This window comes from Lynx rufus, unplaced genomic scaffold, assembly GCF_022079265.1.
Source record: "Lynx rufus isolate CCGP_SWC_20201006 ecotype Redwood Valley unplaced genomic scaffold, mLynRuf1.p SCAF_2, whole genome shotgun sequence".
Classification (NCBI taxonomy): Eukaryota; Metazoa; Chordata; class Mammalia; order Carnivora; family Felidae; genus Lynx; species Lynx rufus.
The window spans coordinates 188180994-188204506 of NW_025814834.1; the positions used below are offsets into that span (position 1 = coordinate 188180994).

Sequence of the window (23513 nt, forward strand, 5' to 3'; positions counted from 1 at the left end):
GTGACTTGTGCAGAAGAAATGTCATCAACAGCCTTTTGTTTAGGCTTGACTTGGGTGAACGTGCCAAGAAGACTTGCTCAGAAGAGTCTTTTCAGATGTCATTTCTGTCTCCCTAAAACCCTGCTCCATGAAAGCCATTCACAAGCCGGTTTTTCTGCGGCTCCAAAGCTGTCATCCCCTCAGTCCTGCCACAGCCCACAGAGCTACCGTGACACTCACTCGGCAATGGCATGTGCTGTTGGCCCGGGGCGGGGATGCAGCAGTGGGGAGGCTCCCAGCCGAGCGTCTCGCTTTCAACCCGGCCCGAATGCCCCGAGAACCCTGAGGTACAACTTCAACTTACATCCCCTAGATCGTGATCTGGCACCATGCCCACATTTTTCAAAACCATTTTCCCAATGCCCAACACAGGCACTCGATAAATGTGCAATGAGTAAATAAACAAATATGCAATGCTCAATTATTTGAGCTAATTGAGGGAGACCATCAAACTCAGAGTTTTGAGGGGAGAATTATCTAGAAATGAACATATTCTTAGACTTGGGGCGCCTGGGTGGCTCAGTCGGTTGAGCGTCTGACTTCGGCTCGGGTCATGATCTCGCGGTCTGTGAGTTTGAACCCCGCGTCGGGCTCTGTGCTGACAGCTCAGAGCCTGGAGCCTGCTTCGGATTCTGTGTCTCCCTCTCTCTCTGCCCCTCCCCTGCTCATGCCTCTCTCTCTCTCTCTCTCTCTCTCTGTCAAAAATAAATAAATATTTTTTTAAATTAAAAAAAAAAAACATATTCTTGGACTCATTTTACTCTTCCCACTGTGGATGCTGGTGGTGTGGCCGCTGGGAAGGGAGCCCGGAGTGCTGGGTCCAGCAACACTGTGGGTCTGGACGCAATGTACAGTCAGCAGGACTCACTTCTATCGCCCTCTCCAGGCCAAAGCTAGCTGTGACAGCTGTGCTGGGAACGGACAGAGGCAAGGGAGATGGGAGCTGTCTCCAGCTCATTCCCAGTAAGCGGCGACACAGGGTGAATTAAAGGTGAAAATGAGACCGGGATTAGTGGAGGACTAATCAGAGGGGGGCACTACCAAACGGCGTGTGGAGTGTCAGGCAGAGACGCACAAAGGGCTGCGGGAGCCCCAGAGCCCACTCTGCCTGGGGATCCAGGGAAGAGCTTCAAGGAGGAGGCGACATTTGAGTTGGGAGTTTGAGAGGTGGAGAATGTGAGGAGATAGCAGGTGCATGTGGCCAGTTGCCCGGGCTGAGAGGGCACCCAGTCCAGGCCCCTTCTGAGGGGGAGGCTGCCACGAGTAGCTCTTGGAGTAGAGATACCAGGGCATGGAGCCAAGTGATGTGTGGGCGGCTTGCTGAAGCGAAAGTAGTGGTTCTAAAGGCAGAGAGTTTGCAGAAGAGCGTTCCAGGCTGGGGGAACAGCACGCGTACAGCACAAAGGTGAACAAGACCATGGCTTAGTAGGGCAAGGCCACCCGGGGGGTTACGGCACCAGGAGGCATCAGCTCCCTGATGCTCTGACAGCTCTGAGAAGCCGTTTTACTAAATTACAAGTTATCAGTTGCGTCTTGTGCGGCTGGAGTCGCCCAGAGCCACACTTCCCGATATGTGGAGGCATTCCTGTATCAACAAATGCCAATCACCTGGGTTTGTATACACAGTCTGTACAAGTCCTGGCGGCTCCCGGCCGAGACGCATTACCGGAAGGTCTCACTGAAAGCTGAAGCAGCCAGGGTATGAGGACAGAACAGCAGCAGCAACTACCACCACTGACCAGGTGCTCCCTGACTGGGTGCTCCCTGACCGGACGCTCCCTGACCCAGTGCTCCCCGTCGGTCAGCACCACGCCACAAGCCTCATGGGTGTGAAACTCCCATAACTGCCCATGAGGTAGGACTGTTACCTCACTTTGCACGTGAGGGGGCCAAAGCCGACACGACTGTGGAGCTTGTCCAAGGTCACACAGCTAGGTGAGTGGCAAAGCTGGGATTCAAACCCACGTTTGCTTAATACCAAAGCCAACCTCTTTTCACTTGCCCAGAGTGAGGAAGGGGATCCCCGAGCCCCATCCGGTCGTTGCTAAAATAGCATGAATGAGCAGCTGTGAACCCGGCACGGGCACTGACAAGGCCCCGACCTCAAGGGATCGCTGACCCAGTGGTGAAGTCAGGTGGTAAAGATGCCCCTCCCCACATCCCCTGCCCAACTTCACCCCAGCACCGAGTGACGACAGTCTAAATATGGTTGGACCATTGCTGTCCCAGCTACAAGGCTCTCTGCTTCCTGAAATCCAGGCCCACCCTCAGAATAAGGGCTGAAGTATAGCCAGTAGTTCGTCCAATCATGGCCCGGGAAGAAAATGAGCAACCTCTGGCTTGAGGGAGCATGGTGGCTGCAGCCATGGAGCCCATGTCCTTGCCCTCTCTCTCTGCCTGCATCCGGCCCCCAAGCCCCATCTAGAAGGGGTTCGTGGCTGGATGAGGACACGGCCTGCTACTCACAGGGGTGGGCCCTGGGGCTCCGGATGCAGGGCAGAGAAAGGCCAGTCCCTTCTTTCTTCAGCAAGTGCTCCTTCATGGAGTGGGAGTCCCAGCAGAGATGGATGGAGCCAGGCTCACTCCTGAACCTGCACCCTATATCAGCTGTGCCTGTGCTGACGGCTCTCCTTGGCCGGACCGCAGCCCCCAAACCCTTTGTTTCCTCCTCATAATTTGACCGGCAAAAGAATGCATTTTCATGAGGGTCAGTGACTCTGCTGGAGGCTGCTGGTGACAGGGCTGGGTCAAAGGCCCAAGTGTCCCGATGAGCAGTCCTCCCCCACAGCCTCGAGCACTGGGGCATGGTTTGCTGTGCTCTGCCCTGCCGCCTCTTACATTGCTCTTCATTCAACTTCGGGAAGACTGGGCCATCCGCAGGACTGGCTACACCAGATGAAGCTGCTGGCCGTATTAAAACAAGGTCACTCAGGAAAGGATTCTTTCCATCAGGGGAACCACGTGGGCTCACAGGACCTAATCAAACCAGTGGCCATTCTCACTGCATCCTCCCAAGGAGTAAAGAGTGGAGACAAGCCCATTGAGGGGGAAGGGATACCCCTAAATTTCAGGGGCATCTGAGTATGCAACAGCTTCTGAGCAGGAAGAGAAAGGAGCGGCGTATAGGCAGTGGCTTAGAGAGGATCCTCAGGGCAAACACACGGCTGGGCAAAGTCCCGCCCTTAATCCCCCTTGCGGGTCCTGGGGGTGTGCAGGAGGGCTGATAGGGCAGACAGGGAATCAGGTGGAGATGGCTTTACCAGGCCAGAACTGATCAGAGCCACCCTCGGATGCATGGGAGCAAGGCCAGTGGGGACAGCCGGCATAGACTCATCCCTAATTAGGCCCCATGGAGCTGGTTTCTGAGCCCAGGCCCCATGCACCATTGCCTTGCCCCACGTGGGGGGGCTCGTTCTATTTGGGGGTATGCTTCTTGGGCAAGCTCTGCAGCTGGCTTCTGGCCCAGCCCCTCCTTCTCGAGGGGCTGAGCAACAGTGCAAGATGTCCTTTTGTTTCTTCCAACTATTCCAAACTGTGTTCTCAAGTGGTCCTGCTGCAGGGAAGTTCCTCATACTAAGCCCCCGGAACACAAGGAAGGGGGGTGGGTCTGTCCCAACACGAGAGGCACAGAGATGTCACAGAGCCAGCTGTCAACAGACCTGCCTTTGTGACGCTGCCAGGAGTCAGACTTGTGTTTTCCCCATCAGGGTCTCCCAAGAGCAGAGACCGTGTTGGCCGATATTCTCCACATCATCTCAGACAATTTCGTCCACCCTCTGAGGTTCGTGTATGAATCATCTCCAGGGTTTTCCCTCCAGCCCAGACCTCTCCCCTGAGTGATCCACTGTGCTCCTGTGTGGAGCTGTGGCTTCCCTCTGGCTACTTCATTCACCCAGGCCCAGACTCCACACACAGCATTGGGGCAGAGAGTAGAAAGCTCTCGTGCCAGAAGGCAGGCATGGACTGGTGTCTTGCATCCACCTGGGGGAGGTGAGGCTTCAGCCCTGCTTCTCCCCTCTAGCTCTGGTCCCACAATGACCACTCCCATCCCCTGAAGTGCAGACAGAGTAGGGAGAGCAGGACCGAGTCCTGAAAATGCCAGCACCCTCCTCTCTGCCCACCTTCTGCCTGGGCCCTGGGACGTGTGTGGGTGGAGCTCGGACTGGAACCTTCCCTCTGGCTGCAGAGCCGCAGAGACGGAGCCCTGCAGGGCTGTTCCTGGCCTGGAGCCTCTCTCCTTGGGAGAAGGGCCAGGATTACGTTTTGTACTTTCACCAGCCGTTGCAGCTCACAAGCAGTACGGCTCCCCAGGCTCCCCACGTGGGGAATTTGTAGCTCAACCAAGAAAAGCAAAGCTGCTAATCTGACAAGATCAATCCTCAAAGACCGCAGGAATGCAGCCTGCCTACTCTCTCTCACCAGGGACAGTGCTTCTGAACACCTCTAGGATTCCTGCTTCCGGGTAGAGCCTGGAGCTTGGTCTGCAAAGCAGGAAGCTGCTCCACACCAGCGTGTCCGACCTTGACACTGAAGCCCCAGCCTTCTAGGCATAGCTCAGGCATCCCTTGCACCAGGAACTCCTCTCATTCATCTTTCATCAGCCCTTCCTGCCTAAGGGCCTCCTCAACCCTCTGTCCTCACCTCTTTCAGAGCACATATTCCGGATATGTGTTCATGTCCCTGTGCTGTCTCCTTGAACCCTGAGGTCAGTAGGTACAGATGAGGACAGGGAGGCCCAGGGGGTTTAAGCCACCCAGCCCTACTCACTTTTAAAGCCTGGGCATTAATCACTACAGTCCAGTGCTTCTCAAACCATCTGTGAAGAAAGACTGGTTTGTTTGGCTTTTGAAATTTCAATTCTGTCGCAGAGCGATACTTTTATAAAGCATAATAAAAATGAATCACTAGAAAAATTAAAACACATAAAATAAGAACTCCGTTTTTAAATTACTAGGTTCAACTGACATAAACTTACTCTAGTTGCTATAGACATGTCTAAAATTTTATTATCAATTTCTCAGAAATCTGGCTGCAGACCAGTTCACATCACTTTTGATTCCATAGCTCACAACAGGCTTCCAAATGACTGACACCCAAGGGTTCTGCCTGGCACTCACCTTCAGGAGAAGCTGGAGAGGGGACAAGACATGGCTCCTCAGGTCCTGAACCCGGCAAGAGAAAGACACACTGACATCATCAGGGGCTGAGGCCCAGCCCCTCCTCATCTGCAGCAGATGAATTTACAACCAGGGAAAACCCAACAGGTTTTCTACAAGATTCACCTGTTCAAAGAAGTATGGGTCCCCAGTCATCTAGGGAAGGAGATTTTTCCAAAGCAAACACAACTTCTGGTCATTTACTGCACACTCACCTAGAAGGGTTAGTACACAGAGCAAAGAGGAAGGAGATGGAATGCAGCTACAGGGTACAGGGGAGGGGAGGGGGCAGGTGACAGTGGCTGAATTCCTTGAAGGGTGGGGGAGGCAGAAGGGATAGACTGAGACAGGAAGTGGTGTTAATTTAAAAGCAGATCATGGATTGGTTCCCAGAGGAGGTCAAAACAGCTGATACCAAGAAATGCATGGAGACAAAACTGACGCCAAAGAAACCAAGAGGACACAGATGGCGATTCCTCTAGCTTCAAGCTGGAGGCCAGGTCAAGGACAGCCATTCGGTCTGCCTAGCCCATGAGGGGCTGTAGATCCCTGGACAACACGCAGAGAAGCTTTAGTTACTGAGGACTCTGCACTTCCTGAAAAGGCCCAGCACCCAAAGATTTCACTGCAGGGATTCCCCACTGAAAATATTTAAAACAGTCTCCAATCAAAAGGAATCTGCATTTCCCCTCCGGGCTCATGGCTCAGAGCCATGACTCAAGGTAGGGTTAGTGGGTTTGATTGCTTGCTCTGTGCTACTATGACTATGGCCAAGTTACAGCTTTTTCATCCGTAAAATGGGCATGAACAACACTTATTCCACAGGGTCATTGTAAAAACTAAATGAAGAAATGAATATACAACGTTTAGCACAGTGGCTAGCACATAGTAAGTGCTCTATATAAAACTATGTGACCTTTTATATACACAGGCTGTCTATATCTGCCAATGGAATGTAAGCTCTTTGAGGGGACAGATTTTATATATCTTTTTCTTTTTTAATTTATTTATTTTTGAGAGAGACAGAGAGACAGAGTGTGGGCAGGGATGGGGCATAGAGAGAGAGGGAGACACAGAATCTGAAGCAGGCTCCAGGCTCTGAGCTGTCAGCACGGAGCCCGACGCGGGGCTTGAACTCACGGATTGTGAGATCATGACCTGAGCTGAAGTAGGATGCTTAACCGACTGAGCCACCCAGGTGCCCCAGATTTTATGTATCTTATACAATGCTGAAGCTCTAGCACCTAGAAAAGTGTCAGGCACATAGTAGGTGCTCAATAAGGTTTGTTAAGTGAATTAAATGGGAGCTATTACCATTGGGTTTACAGGATAGTAGAGTCAATGTGGCAGCCTTTTCAGGGAAGTGAGAGACTTCAGTATGACTAAACAGTGGTATGAAGGAGTCAGTAAAGAGAATGAAGATCCAGGTCCTGGATCTTTAGGTCCAAGATCTAGGAAAGGTTGAAGAACCAGGGCACAGGGAAGAGACTGACCTCAGAGAAGAGATCTTACAGAGGGCAGAAGTGTCATGACTCAATGACTAGCCGGATATTTGGTTGAGAGAAGAGAAAGAAGAAGTCACAGATTTCTGGCTCATGTTACCCTCTCAGGTGGATACTGGTGTCATTCACTGAAAGAGGCAATATGGACTGATTTTTTTAGAAATTCAGTGATTTGGGCACATTGAGTTTGAGATGCTCGAGAGTCATCCAAGTGGAGTTGTCTGGCAGGAAGTTGGGCGTCTGGGTCCAGAGATCAGGAGCTGAGAGAGTCACTGGCACACAGGTGTTCACTGATGCCGTGGAGTAAGAAGTGAAGAAGACCATAACCGAGCCCTGGCAGACATCAGCATTTAAAGGTGGGCACAGGAACAGGAGGTTGCTTGCGAAAGAGACTGAGAAGGAACAATCAGAGAAGTAGGAGAACTGGAAGGGAGTGTGGACAAAGAATCACTGAGGAGAGAGTTTGAAAATGAAGGAAGAAATGAATACTGCCAAATGCTTCAAAGAGGTCAGAAAAAGAAAAGGTCCACCCTTGGATTTGTCAGTTAGTCCTTTCAAGTGATCTGGGCGAGAGCATTTCAGGGAGGGAAGTGGTGGGAGTGGAGAAAGCAATTGACGAGTCTGCACACTCCTGTCTGGGCTGGGGCGGGGGTGGTACTCAACTTGCTACCACTCTGAAAGGACAACAATTCTGTAGAAGTAGATGATGATCTAGTCTCCTTTGTCATTTATGTCTGGAACAAAGCTTAGCAAGGATGCCTTTCAATCCTACCATCCCTCTCTGGTATTGTAGTAATAAGAATCCTAGGATCTGCCCTGGAAGAGCAGAGAGAGAGGAGCTTTGGAATGTGGGGATACTAGGTACCCAGTTACTCTGGCCAGGAACCCACAAGCTTTCAAAACCCCCAGGAGGCAGTGCAATAGTCCTCCTGTACCTTTTAACGCAGGGGTCCCAAAACATGCAGCTAGGGGCTCTGTCAATATTCCAGACTTCCTGCCTCAGAGAGCTCAGTGGGGTTTCAAAGGCCATCCCTGCACTCTTAAGAATTCAGCCAGCTTGGACCATGGCAACAGTATAAAAATCACAGATACATACAGTCACAGATACCGTGCACCTCGGCTTTTTGAAAGCAAAGTACATCTCAAAAGAAGTTCGTTTTCCTCTGTAGAGATGGGCAAGAGGGCAATTTCTACACCAGTACCTCATTAACCACCACTGGGCATCAGGTAGACCTCTGCACTCTGGCCACTAGCCAGCCTGTCCATGAGACAGCAGCTATGAGAGGAAGCAGAAAGTAGCAGTTAAGCTTGTGGGCTCTGCGGTCGGAGGGCTTGGGTTCGAAACTCGGCTTCATCGCTTCCTACTGTTATGACCTTAAGCAAATGGATGGACTCTCTCCACCCTCATCTTCTCCTGCTTAACCCTGGATTAATGACAACACCCATGTCACAAGACTGTTGGGAAGATTAAAACAGGAAAGACAGGGAAAGGTCTCAGCATAGGAACCGCTACATCAAGAGGTGTGGGCTAGCATTGTTGCTACCGCTGTTTCTGCTCTGCAGCACGGCCACCGCCTCAATTTGGATTCTGCTTTCTGCTGAAACTGCCTGCCACGGGCTTACCCTGCCGATGCTGCACTGGCTCCCCATGCCCATGGTTCCAATGGCCACCACCTAAAAGACACGACACTAAATCTTTCACGAAAGCACAAAAAGCGACTCATACGCACATAGCAAAGTACTGCCAGGAGAATGGGGTGTGTCGATTAAGGTTTTTATCAGTCACATTTCTTTGCTTTGAAATCTACCTTTCCCCCCTGCCCCGGAAATCTACATTTTTAATGTTTATCATGATCTATTCTGGGATCTTTATTCCTTCCTGAAAAAAACTTACCTGTTCGTAAGAAAAGTCCCTGAGAAAACAGAATTCACTTAGTAAGTGTCTGACATTAAAATTTTCTGGAATGATCAGCATTTACAGCCCCAGGATACAACATCTCATTTCATTCTCTTCACTAATGAGATAAGTAATGCTCAGACTTTTCCAAGATCACACAGTACGTTAAGTGAGAAAGCCGTGAGAACTTTCTGTCTCCAAATCTCATCTCCTTCCAGTCTATCATGTATTGGTATATGTCAGAATGATTTTTCTACATCAAAATAATTACTTTTCTTCACTCTTTCCGTCAAGAGTATTTTATTAACAACCCTCATACCCTCGAGTCTCTCAATTTCCTGAGGGCAGAGATTAATATCCATTCGTAAAACAAATATTAAGTGCCTACTAAGTGCCAAAAGCTCTGCTAAGTGTTGGCAGCCGTGAACAAGACCATGTCTCTATGTTGAGAAGTTCACATCCTACTATGGGAGAAGACACATCAATCAATAGTGGTAAGTACGATGACAGAGCTGTGTACGCGGCACTGCGGTGGCACAACCTGAGGAAAGAGTAACTGGGTGTGTGTAGATGGGTGGGGGTCAGGGAAGACTTTCCCTTCCATGAGACCAACAATGTTCAGAGCACAGCAGGTGCTCAATAAATCTGAGTTGCTTTAAGCCTTATGCCCTCTCTTCCCTATCTCTCTCATTAGAAGAAGATGTCTCAGGGCGCCTGGGTGGCTCAGTCAGTTGAATGTCTGGCTCTTGATTTTGGCTTGAGTCATGATCTCACGGTTCGTGAGATCAAGCCCCACGTCGGGCTCTGTGTTGACAACACAGGGCCTCCTTGGGATTCTCTCTCTTTCCCTCCCTCTCTGCCCCTCACCCCCTCTCAAAATAAATAAACATTAAAAAAAAGAAAAAAAGATGTCTCTAGGCAGGCAAGTCTCAGGGAAAGTAAGGAAGACTTCCCAGGACACAGTACAAAGGTCTAAGAGGGAACAGGCTGGCTTCCCTGAGAGGCAGGTCTCTGTAGGCAGAACAGGCTGGCATACTGGCATCCCTTCCATTACCACCGCCTGCTCCCCCACAAGCGAGGCTTGGGAAGAGAGTAAGAATGTATGCTTCACACAACACTTGATAATAAAGGAGAAATAAATAAAGTAAAGATTTAATGGTTTCTTTATATTGGGCTGTGTCAAAAACTAATACATCAAAACTGCATTAAGGCTTTTTGTGTCAAAATATTAATGCTATCAAAACTAAAATCCTGACTTTACTTAGTACATTTAGTCAAAATATCAAGAAATGTTAGCTACTTACTAGGAAAAAGTAAAGAAACCTCAATCGCAATATCAGGGATCACTCGTAACACCAAGAGAACACAAAATACAGACAAAAACAACAACAACAAAAACCCAGATGACTATATATATCCATATAAAAAATAAAGTTATAAAAGTACTAGAAGAAAGCGTAAAGGAAGGCATATTCATAAACTACCACATATGGATGTGAATCCAAAAACTGCTACGGAAGGCAATTTGCCAATAACTTTCAAAATTTCAAACATCTATAATTGTGATCCAAACATTTTCTTCTTTATTCTAGATGATCTCACGTGTGTAGGAAAACGTCACTCACTGATGTAATAATACTTGCAATAGAAAAGATGAGAAGTTGCCTAAATGTCCATCAATAGGGAATTAACTAATTAAACTACTATACATCTGCACAATGGAATCCATGTAACATGGAATAAGGGACTTCTGTTTCTAACCACGATGTGGTAACAGGGATGGGATTTAACCTCTTACCTTAAACAACTAGAAAGCAAGTCAAAATACACGAAAAAACATTTTTCAGACCAGTGCAGGAATGGAGAACCCAAAAAGAGCCCAGTGGTCTTTCAGAGTTGAGATAATGGGTCACAATTTAGAAGACAAAAATGCTAGAATTTGTGAAGAAGACTAGTATACAGGACAGAGCTGCACAAAAAGCTCCAGAGATCTTCAAAGAGTTCCCTTACCCCTCTGGTAACTATAATAGACTTTCCCCCATGAAAAATCTTTTAAAAACTGGGGGGGCCTGGCTGGCTCAGTCGGTAGAGCATGTGACTCTTGGTCTCTTGGATGTGAGTTCAAGCCCCACACTGGGTATAGAGATTACTTAAAAATAAAATCTTTTTAAAATTTTGTCAAAAAATTAAATTGTTGGGGCACCAGGTGGCTCAGTTGGTTAGGCGTCCAACTTCAGCTCAGGTCATGATCTCGCGGTTTGTGAGCTCCAGTCCCATATCAGGCTCTGTGCTGACAGCTCAGAGCCTGGAGCCTGCTTCGGATTCTGTGTCTCCCTCTCTCTGCCCCTCCCATGCTCATACTCTGTCTCTCTCTCTCTCTCTCTCTCTCTCAATATTAGATAAAAGTTGGGGCGCCTGGGTGGCTCAGTTGGTTGGGCGTCCAACTTCGGCTCAGGTCATGATCTCACAGTCCGTGAGTTCGAGCCCTGCGTCGGGCTCTGTGCTGACAGCTCAGAGCCTGGAGCCTGTTTCAGATTCTGTGTGTGTGTCTCTCTCTCTCTCTGACCCTCCCCCATTCATGCTCTGTCACTGTCTCAAAAATAAATAAACATTAAAAAAAAATCTTAAAAAAATAAAAAATAAATAAAAGTTAAAAAAAATTTTTTTAATTTAAATTGTGGTAAAATACACATAACATAAAATCTACCATCTTAAACATTTTTTTAAGTAAGCTCTACATGTAGCATGGGGCTCGAACTCATGACCCTGAGATCAAGAGTCAAATGCTCCACCTACTGAGCCAGCCAGGTGCCTTCCATCTTAAACATTTTTAACTGTACAATTCAGTAGTGTTAAAGTACATACACATTATTACACAATCTCCAGAACTCTTTTCATCTTGAAAAAGATGATGAAACTCTATATCCATTAAAGAGCAACTTCCTGTTTCCTCTTACCCCCAGTCCCTGGCAATCACGATTCTGCTTTCTGTCTCTATGAATCTGACTACTCTAGGTAGTTCATATAGTGGAATCAAATATATTTTTCTTTCTATGACTGGCTTATTTCACTTAGCATAATATCTTCAATCTCACACATGTTGTAGCATATAAAAATTTCCTTCCTTTTTAAGGGTGAATAATGTTCCATTGTATAAATATATCACATTTTGTTTATCATTCCATCTCTTGATGGACACTTGGATTGCTCTGGCTATTGTAAAATAATGCTGTTATGAAACAGGTGTACAACTATCAATGTGAGACCCTGCTTTCATTTCTTTTGGGTATATATCCAGAAATGGAATTACTAGGTCACATGGTAATTACATTTTCCTTTTTTTTTTTTTTTTTTAGGAATTACCATACTCTTCCCATAGTGGCCACACCATTTTATATTCTGACCATTAGTGTACAAGGATTCTGATTTCTCTATATCTTCATCAACACTTGCTATTTTCTTTCTTTCTTTCTTTTTTTTCTTCCTCTCTCTCCCTCTCTCTCTCCTTCTTTCTTTCTTTTTTGATAGCAGCCATCTAATGAGGATGAGGTATAGCTCATTGTGGTTTTAATTTGCATTTCCCTAGTGATTAGTGATGTTGAGCAGTTTTCCATGTGCTTGCTGGGTCATTTGCTTTGGAGAAATGTCTACTCAACTCCTTTGCCCATTTTTTAATCAGTTGTTTTGCTGTTGTTGAGTTGTGGTTCTTTACATATTCTAAACATAATTCCACATCAGATATATGATTTGCAAATATCTTCTCCCGCTCTGCAGGCTGCCTTTTCTGGTTCATTGCTAAATTGCTTTAAATAACTGACTCTTTAAGACAAAAATAAATAAGAACAGTGCCATGTGGATTTACAATATATAGGTGTAAAATGTATGACAAAAATAGCACAAAGGATGGGAGAGATAATGGAACTATACTGTTGCAAGGTTCTTAAACTCTAAGTGAAGTCCTATAATATTATTTGAAAATAGATTATAAATTAAAGACATATATTGTAAACTCTAGAACAGTCACAAAAAACATAAACAAAGAATTAAACCTATAAGCCAATACTGAAGGTAAAATGAAGTCATAAAACACATTCAATTTCTGGCTCAACAAGAGCCAGAAAAAGAAAGAAAAAATAAGTAAAACAGAAAACTAATACCACGATAGATTTAAACCCAACCATATTGATGATTACATTAAATGTAAATGGTATAAGATCTGCAATAAAAGGCAGACATGGCCAAATTGGATAAAAAAGCAATACTCAGCTATGAACTATGTTCTGTCTACAAGAAACTCACTTTAATTGTGAAGACACAGTCAAACATGAAAGGACAGATTGTTGTAAACCAGCGCCGAGACTCAACTTTTCTGAGGCTCAAGGGTATACACAAACATATGCTTCCCCCCACAACACACACAGAAGTAAAAGTATGGGAAACATATACCACAATGAAGCTAACTCTAAAAAGGCTGGAGTGGTTACATAAATATCAAACAAGGGAGATTTAAGAATAAGGAAAAAAAGGACAATTCAAAATAATGAAAGGATCTATTCACATCAAGGGAATATAATAATCCTAAATGTACATACACTAAATGTCACAGCTTCAAAATATGGGAAGCAAAAACTAATAAATGGAGACCTCAACATCTGTCTGTCAAGAACTGTTGGAAAATCAGTAAGGATATAAGAGACTTGAAAAACACTATCAACCAACGTAATCTAATTGCCATTTATAGAATACCCAATAACAGCAGAAAAATCTCCAAGTGCACACAGAATATTCACCAAAATAGACCATATTTTATCTTGTAACTCAGGTCTCAATCAACTTAAAAGTGTTAAAATCCTATGAAAACTATTTTCTGATCACAACAAAAATAAATTAGATATCTGTCACACACGGATATTTGGAACACCCTCAAATACTTGGAAATTAAGCTAAATTTCCAACACTTCAAAAGAAACCATGGGACAAAGTAGAAATCACAAGTAAAGTTAGAAAATATCTTTAACTCAATGAAACTAATAATACAATATCAAAATTTGTGGGATGTACCTGATGTAGTTTATAGAGGGAAATTTATAGCATGAAATCAAGGAATCAAATCAGTGGTCTAATCTTCTATCCCAAGAAACAAACAACAAATTAAACCCCAAATAAGTGTAGGTAGGAAATAATAAAGATAAGAACAAAAAATAATGATTACAGTGAAAAAAAATACCAATAGAGAAAAATCAATGAACCCAAAAGCTAGTTCTGTGAGAACAATGAAAACAATAAAACTCTAACCAGAAAGACTAGTAAACAAAAGGGAAAATATATAAATGACCAATATCAGGCGTATTATGCCAATACATTCAACAACTTAGAGGAAATCCACAAATTCCCTGTCAGGCACAAACTACCAAAGAAGAAATAGGAAAACCCAAATAGAAATAGAAAAGCTCCAGATCTATTAAAGAAATGTAATTCTTTTTTTTTTTTTTTTAGAAATATAATTCTTTGGTTTTTTTTTTTGTTTTTGGTTTTTGAGAGAGAGAGTGCGAGCAGGAAAGGGGCAGAGGGAGAGAGAAAGAGAGAGAGAGAGAGAGAGAGAGAGAGAGAGAGAATATCTTAAGCAGGCTCCACACCTAGCGTGGAGCCCAATATGGAGTTTAATCCCAGGATCCTGGGATCATGACCTGAGATCAAGAGTCAGACACTCAACTGACTGAGCTACCCAGGTGCCCCTAGAAATGTAATTCTATGTTTTTTTATTAAAAAACTTCCCACAAGGGGATTTTCTTAACACAAAACCTAGGTAGCCCTAGATGTCTTTGCTGGTACATTCTATCAATCATTTAAAGAAAAATATTATCAATTCGATACAAAACTTTCAGGAAAGTGCAAATGAAGGAATATTTTCTCACTGATTCTATAATGTCAGCATTACTCTGATATCAAAACCAAAAATGTTACAAAAAAACGACAGACCAATCTCTCATGAACAGAGAAAGAAAAATCCTTAATAAAACATTAGTGAATTAAATCCAGCAATATATAAAAGAGAATAATAAATTAGAATAAAATGAAGTTTATTCTAGTAATAAAAGGTTGGCTTAACATTAAAAAAATCAGTCAACGAAAAAAATCACTGTGATTCACTATATTAATAGATTAAAGAAGAAAAGCCATCTGGTCGTGTCAAAAGATGCAGAAAAGGAAGCATTTGACAAAATTTGACATTATTCATTATAAAAATTCTCAACAAACCAGAAATAGAAGAGAACTCCCTCTATCCTAAAAGGGTATCTATGAAAAACCTACAGCTAACACCATAATGGTAAAAGACTAAATGCCTTCCCCCTGAAATTGGAAACAAGTCACGGATATTCACTCTCACCTCATCTATTCAACACTGTATTGATCAGTGTAGCCAGTGCAATGAGGCAAGAAAAAGGAAAAAGAGGCAACCAGAATGGAAAGGAAGAAATAAAACTGTCCTTAATAGAAGACATGATTGTTGAGGTGCCTGGCTGGCTCAGTCAGCAGAGCATGTGACTCTTGATTTCAGGGTCATGAGTTCAAGCCCCACACTGGGCATGGAGCCTACTCAAAAAAAAAAAAAAAAAAAAAAAAAAAAGACATGAGTGTCTACGTATTGTGATATTAATGTGATATTAATGCAAGGACAGACATAAAGACCCATGAAATGGAATAAAAATTCCAGAAAGAGCCCCACATACATATATTTGGCTGATTTTTAACAAATAGGCCAACGTAATTCAATGAAGAAAGAACAGTCTTCAACAAATGGTTCTGGAACAACTAAACATACATATGCAAAACTATATACAAGAATTAACTTGATATGAGTCATAGACCTAAATGTAAGAGCTAAACCTATAAAAATTCTAGAAGAAAACACAGGAAAAGACCTTTTGACTTTGGATTAGGGTAAGATTTCTTAGATAAACCACCAAAAGCAAAATCCATAAAAGAAAAAATTTATAAATTGGACTTCATCATGGTTAAAAACTTCTGCTTTGTAAAAGATACTGTTAAGACAATGAAAAGGCGAGCCATAGGCTGTAAGAAAATATTTGCAAATCGCATGACAGAGGGCTTCAATCCAGAATATGTAAAGTTGTCTTACATTCAATAAGGAAACAACCAATTTACAAAATGACAAGAGCTTTGACAATTCCTCAAAGATAAAAGAATGCTAAATAAGCACATGAAAATGAAAATGAATATCATTAGTATTACTAAAATGCAAATTAAAACCACAGTGAGATATCACTAAATTTTAGAATAGCTAAAATTAAAAAGACTGATGGCAGAGATGTAGAGCACCTGGAACTCTTATACAACGATGGCAGGAAAGCAACATAGCACAGTCAATTTGGAAAACTCTTTGGCAATTCTTGGGGTGCCTGGGTGGCTCAGTCGGTTGAACATCCAACTCTTGATTTTGGCTTAGGTCATGGCACCATTCATGAGATCAAGCCGTGCAACAGGCTCTGCGCTGACAGCGTGGAGCCTGCTTGGGATTCTCTCTCCCTCTCTCTCTGCCCCTCCTCCACTCACATTCTCTCCCTCTCAAAATAAATAAATAGACATTAAAAAAAAAAGTTTGGCAATTTCTTATAGAGTTAATGAGACATCCCATATACAAATTTTATGGTGGCTTTATTTATAATCACCAAAAACTGGAATCTACCCAAATGTCTTTTGACTACTGAGTAGATATTTTTTATTGTTTATTCATTTTTAAACTTTTAAAAATGTTTATTCACTTTTGAGAGACAGAGAGAGAGAGAGAGAGAGAGAGAGGAGTGGGGGAGGGGCACAGGGAGAGGGAGACACAGAATCTGAAGTAGGCTCCAGGCTCCAAACTGTCAGCACAGAACCCAACGTGGGGCTCGAACTCATAGACTGCGAGATCATGACCTGAGCCAAAGTTGGACACTTAACTGACTGAGCCACCCAGACGCCCCTCAACTATTGAGTAGATAAACAGACTGTTGTATCCATACGATGGAATACCATTCAGCAATAAAAAAGAACAACTGATACATACAATACATGTATGAACCTCAAATGCATTAGAGTGAATGAAAGAGGCACACTCAAAAGGCTTCATACTATATGATTCCATGAATGTAACATTCTGAAAATGCTACAGGAACAGAAAACTGTTCAGTGGTTGCCAGGGGTTGGGGGTTAGGGGAGAGGTTAACTACAAAGCAGTACAAGGGAACTTTCAGGAGGTGATGATGGGAATGCTCTACTGGATTGCTGTGGTTACTCAAAGGTGTGCATTTACCAAAACCCCTACAACTACACCAAAAAGTAAGTTTTGCTGCATGTAAATTAAACTTCAATAAGTCTTACTTTTGAAAAAATTATTATACATCCACATAATCATGTTATGCAAGCATTAAATGAATAAGATTACCATGTATGCTGGTAATAGGATTATCTCTAACATATATTTTGTTAGGAGTAAAAAGCAAGATACAAAACAATAAATACATGATATTTCTATTTATATTACCCAGGCTGTCCGGGTAATATTGGCTATCTCTGAGGATCTAGAGTGAGAGCATATACCCTTTTGCACATTTTCAGTTATTATTTTTTTGACCGTATGCTTGCATTACTTTCAATTATAAAAAGTAAAGGGGTGCCTGGGTGGCTCAGTCGGTTGAGCATCCGACTTCGGCTCAGGTCATGATTTCGTGGTTCATGAATTCTAGCCCCACGTCAGGCTCACTGCCGTCAGTGTGGAGCCTGCTTCAGATCCTCTGTCCCCCACTCTCTCTATCCCTCCCCCAATGGTGCTCTCTATCTCAAAAGTAAACAAACATTTAAAAATATATATACATAAAGAAAGAAAAAAGAAAAAGTAAAAAAAAAACAACAACAAAACCCAACACCTATATCCTAGGTCAAGGAAAACTCGTAGGTGTCTGGCCCAAGGCACTGAGTCAAGTAGACCTAAGAAAAGATGTATAAGAATATGGAACATAATACCAGACACTTACGAGGTGCTCAATAAATAGCTGGGGGAAGAAAAATATTTGGAAGCAAGTCAGAAGGCAGACCCTAGACAAAGAGATCTCTATCTGAACACCAGATATTCAGCAGAGCCCCTGTTTTAGACAAGGAGCTTCCATCACTCCCATTAGAAAAAGAAAAGGAGCATAAAAACCACATATTCTGGATGTACTTTGGGGCAAGTTGTTTCTCAGCCTTCCTCGGCAAGCACGTTGTATGCCCTAACCTCAGCCTTCTCAGGGATGGGATGTAAGCCCTTCCCCCAGTGAACAGACCCCACCCCAGGAGGCCACCCCAAGGGCTCCCCTGTGGTCCGAGTGCTACATCCCCACTCCCAGAGGGTCCTGAGCGGCCTTTCCTCCAGCTCCTCTAAGTCAGACACTCCGATAACTTTCTGAAGGAACAAAATGACCCTGGTAGTCTCACTACACTCCAGACTGCAGACAAGCCCATCTTGGCACATCAGGTCCTTCTCCACACTGTAGCTTCACGGAAAGAAAACTCAAGAGGAAAAGGCAGATATGTAAGCAAGGCCCCTCAGCAGAATGTGGTCAAAGAAACTCCCAGGGTTTGGCACAGTTTCTTCCAGCAAGCTTGGTTATCAGGAAATCAGGAACTCCAGAATGCAAAACGGACAAAGAGAGAAGGTGCCAGAACAGCCAGGCCAGGCTCAGAAACCTCTCTTTGTTCCCTGCTTTATTTGGATATGCTTCCCTGAAGCCACGTAGTTTTGATGCTATGACTTGGAGCTTCTATGCTGAGGAGGCTTGTCTGGCTGCCTCTGGGTACCTGGCTTCCAAGGAGAGCCACATAGGTTCTACCTGTCCCCTCCCCTCCACAAAAACAGGCTGTGCTGGCAGGTGCAAGCTCCAGAGACAGGACGGGGGTAAGGTATAGCAAGGGCACAGAGTGGGACTGGGGTAGGAACCAACCCGAAACAAGTCCTCTCCAGGCACCCACAGACTCAAGGACACAGGGCAGTAAGTTACACCAGAATTTCGCTTTCTCAGAGCACATCACTTGCACGGCATAGAGTTTCTGACTCCTGGGCCACGGAGTCAGACCAGGCTGTCTGGGCAGCGGGAAGAAATAGGAACACTTACCGAGGAAAGATGGCAGTCATCAAGGCTGAAGCATAGCCAGGCTTGCAAGCTCCCTCTGAAAAGTTTGCGTATTTGGTGGCTAACTCAGCAGGCCTATGGGAAGAAAAGGAAAGTCACAGCTTGCCAGGCACTGAGCAGTCAGTGGGGTATTAGTTCTTAAAGAGCTGTAGCTGTCTGAACCTTGAATAACGCTTCATTCTCTACAATCAGCCTTTCAGCCCCTTTTCCACACCAAGGCTTCAGGGCGGGGCGGGGTGGGGGGAGTGGGGAACCCAAACCAAAAATTCTAAAGGAATATAGGTAGATAAATTAGCAAGGCCCCTGTACAGAATTTGGCAAAAGGAACTTGCTGGGTTTTGCAGCAAGCTTAATACCAAGGAAATCACGAACTCCATCCAGGCTCCCAGACTAGAAATATGGAGCCTGCAGACCTAGGGAGAGAGCTGCCCAGGCTTTCACAGTCACAGGCACCTGCCCTTTCAGGCTTCATTGTGGGGTTGTACACGCCCAGCCGCACCTGCCTCTACTCTCTCCACATATACTATGATCCCGCCAGTGGGAAGCACTCTCAGTATCCTGAATATAGGTCAAATATATGTTGGGACTATTGCTGTAACCGTTAGATGTTTAGTTGAGGATGCTCTGCTGCTCTCCTATTCTCTTTGCCCAGAATGTTCCTCCTTGTCCTTCTCCACCTGGCTATGCCGACTGGTCCTTCACAAGTAAGCTTAGGTCTCAGCTTCACTGGGAGTAACTCCCTAGCCCCCAGGTTGGGCTAAGTGCCTCTTCTGTGCTCCAGTCTGTCCCCCATCACCCACATTACATGCTTATCCCCAGAGGCACTTGCCATACTATACTGTAACTGTTGGTAGTTTGTCTCCCTCATCATACTGTGAACTCCCAAGGTCAGAGTCTGATTTAACCCTGCATCCCCAGTACCTTGTGCAGAGATGGGCCCACAGAAGATGCCTATAATTTTCTGAAGGAACAAAATGACTCTGATAGTCTCGTTGCACTTGTACTGAAAACAAGACAGTCTCGAGAGCCCACAAGCCCTCTAGAGTGTTTGCTACATATTTGCTGAAAATTTTTTCAGAAGACCTGTGTGTTCCAGCCCCGGCTTTGTTGCTGTGTGACTGTAGTCGAGTCACTTCACGTCTTTGGGCTTCAGTGCCCTTATGTGTTCGATGTGGGGCTAGAGTCACCGCCTTGCCACCAAAATCCGTGCCGGTGCAGTCTAGAGAAAACCGCCGTGGAAGAACAGGACACATTCAGCGACTGCTGAGGCTGGCGGCCCTGCATGCCGGGGCACCTGAGAGAGCCCTGGCTGGCTGCCAGTTCCCAGGCCCAACCTCCCCTGCCTCCACCCTTGGGCCTGCCGCCAACATGCTGGTGCCCAGCTGCTCTACTGTGCTGGGGCCCCCCGTGGTAAGTCTTCCCTCGGGGCTGCTGCAGGAACTGGGTGGGGCAGGCCTGGGGGGAAGGGGGCTGGCGCCTATACTAGACAGCCAGAAACGATGATGCCACTGCCTAGCATGTGTCATGTGTGATTCACTCCCGTGCCCCTGCGGGCCTAGCCCAGGGCCTTGCACAGAGTAATTGCTCACTGAATTTAGACAAACCCATCTGTATCCGTGTGCGTTTCTTCTGGAAATCTACAATTTTTTTTAGCATTTCCTACCAGTGAAATGTAAAGCCTGAAATGCAAATACAAATGCTGAGTAATAAGCCAGAGTCGAGACTTTATTTGGTAGGCAAAAGAAAAGTCAGAGGTTTAACAAGAGAATTTACATAACAGTATTTTCTTATATAAACAAATGTATTTCCGAAACAAAACAGAAACTTCAGTATACTTCGTGAACTTGCGGAAAGCTCTGAGACTAGGTGCAGTGACTGAAAGACAGATTTTTTTTCAATTACGTCTTCAACAGCCGTGTGAGTAGGTGCTATTAGTTATCCACTTACACGTGAGCCCAGAAAGAGGAAGAGACTTATCCAAGATCCTATAGCTAGTAAGTGGTAGGCATCAGTAAAGGAGCTCTTCACATGGAAGTACCACCAGTGCGGATCATGGTAAGGGCCATCACAGAGGGAAGCACAGAGTCCAGGGACAGCACATAAGTGGTGAGTGCCAATGGACAGGGGTAGAGAAGAGGGTAAAGAAAGCCTCACACAGCTCTCCGACAGCATGTCTACAAGCAGTGAGGTGTTGTGAGTCTCCCAATCCCCCACTCTCTGTGTACTGCCTTGTAGCAGTGGATTCCTGTGCTCTTCCTGAATTCCAGAAAGTTTCACACTGAGGACGAGAGACGGACAGCAGCTGCCCCTCTAACACGGTGTACCACAGACACAGATATACAACAACAGATAAACCTTTGGACCCATCTTTCTCTCTCTGGCTTATGTCGTCCACCTCTGGCAAGGTGCTTCTGGAATAAGGGCTATGGGCAGTCCAAGATCCATGGACTCAGGTAATCTATCATGGAAAAGGGGGGCACCAGCCAGCTGGAGCACAAGGAAGCCAGAACCTAGCCCGGAAGGCTCTTCCCATGACAGTGCAAGGTAGTCAGATGTCAAGGATGAGCACCTCTAAATCAACCCCCCCACCTCCATTTAGAAAGCAACAGTAACTTCTAAAACATACAGCCCCGGGGACAGGGGGCCATGTGAAGTTATTACCAAATTAAAATGCCTTAGCAATGGCCTCCTGACTATCCCAGTGGGAGAAGAATAGGGGGAGTGTTGGGGATTCTGAGTCATACAGCAGGCTGGGACCTCTGGGGCAGTTAGCGGTCAAAACCACCAAGATTAACAGTCGCCAACTCCCTCAGGCCAGAATGGTTAGTTTCTCTAAGGCACTCACACTCCAAATGCCAGGAGGCCCCCACAGATGTCTGATCAAATCATTCAGCCCTTGTTCCTCTCAAACTCTGCAGCTGGCCTTTCATTTTGGGAGATTTAGCATTTCAACCAGTAAGAGCACCCATTGTCCTGCAAACGTGACGACCAAGCCCCTGGGGTGAAGAGGGTAAACCACTGTACTCAAGAGGAAATCCAGATGGACAGACTGGAACCCAAAAGAAGGAACCAAACATCCACTCCCCTGCTTCACCCCAGAGCATGGAGTTTAAGGATCAGGCCAAGCAAAGGGTTGTAAATGAGAAGAGCATAGGATCTGGAATCAGAGACTTCAGTGTCCAGGGGACACTGGCAAGTTGTGTGACCTTGGGCAATGATGAAACTCTGATTCTCAGCTTTCTCGTCTGCAAATGGGAACCACTCACTTCCCAGGGATCTTGGGAGGATGTGGCGAGAAAGTGCACGTGAAGGGGCTGGCTGTCCTACAGAGTGCCACACAAATGTTATGTGAAAGATGAGATGCCAGAGGCAGGCATCGGATCATGGAGGCTTTGAACACTTGGCTCTAGTTTGAATTCTGAGGTAGGGGAGGGTCACTGAAGGATTCCCAGAGGGCGAGTGCCCAGACCATCGTGTGCATTTTTAAGGATCAATGTTTGGGAGGCGAGGAGGCAGCAAGAGGCTGAAAGGAGAAGTCCAGGAGACAAGAACACTAATCTGGAGAGAGTGCTCTCTCAGTTGCTGAGGGGAGGAAGTGTCTCAAGAAGGACACAGTAACCAACCGAGTGCAACACAGTGGGAGGCCTGGTGAGGTGTGGCCCCTGGATCAACAGCTGGCTTTGGCAACAGGGAGGTTACTCTTGACCTTGACAAAAGCTGGTTCACTGGAGAGTGGGGGTGAAATGCTGATTTCATTGGGTTTAAGAGAACACAGAAAAAGTGGAGTCATGGAATACAGACTACTATTTTTAGGAGTTTTGCTATAATGGAAGACAGAGAAATGGGGCAATCGCTGGAGGGAAGAAGCAGGGAGAGACGTTTTTGAGTTAGAAATTAGCTTAGCATGTTTGTAAGCTGGCTGGAATAAGAGGGAAATTCCTGATGTGATAGAGAGAGGATGGCCATAGGAGAAATGTCCTAGAAGAGGTGAGGGGGGAAAGGACCTAATACAGAAGTAAGAGGGTTGCCCTTCCTCTGCTCGCCCTGCCCTGCCCTGCCCTGGCCCATGACTACCTCTTTATCTTGCAACACTCAGTTTAAGCACCACCCCTTTATGAAACTTTGTAAAAATTTTTTCCCCTCCCTTGCAGAACCAACCTACCTGCCTGTGGACCCCATTTCGCTTTGCTGACTTTCACCTTAGCTCGCTCACTTGTTCCCACACTCTTCTCTCCCTTCTTCCCTCTCATTCATTCATGCATGCACGCATGCATGCATGTAACAAATATTTAGAGGCGAAAGAGACACTCTGCTTGGATTTGTAACCTGGCTCTATCCCTTCCTCGCTGTTTGACTTTGGGCATGTTATTTAATTGCTCTGTGCCTTAACTTCCACATCTTGAAAAACTGGGATTATACTCATACAATTGTACTGAGAATTATGTTAAGAATAAAGTGTGTTTAACTCACTAGAATTAAAAAAAAAAAAAAGACATGATAGGGGCACCTGGGTGGCTTGGTCGGTTAAGCATCTAGCTCTTGGTTTCAGCTCAGGTCATGATCTCATGGTTCATGAATTCAAGCCCAGCACTGGGCTCTGCGCTGGCAGGAGGAAGCCTGCTTCAGATTCTCTTTCTCTTTCTCTCTCTGCCCCTCCCCCACTTGTGCGCGCGCTCTCTCTCTCTCTCTCAAAATAAATAAACTTAAAAAAAAGACATGACAAATAAATACAAAAACAAAACAACAACAA

The 23513-nt window shown here is 45.3% G+C and overlaps 1 protein-coding gene across 1 annotated transcript in view; it reads right to left on the reverse strand.

Annotated features, from left to right (window-relative positions):
• ST3GAL3 (ST3 beta-galactoside alpha-2,3-sialyltransferase 3) overlaps positions 1-23513 on the reverse strand; it is a 200096-nt gene that overhangs the window by 58176 nt on the left and 118407 nt on the right. The window contains exon 5 of the mRNA XM_047084561.1: positions 18746-18838. Within this exon, the coding sequence (XP_046940517.1) occupies positions 18746-18838 (93 nt within the window). The remainder of the gene's footprint in view (positions 1-18745; positions 18839-23513) is intronic.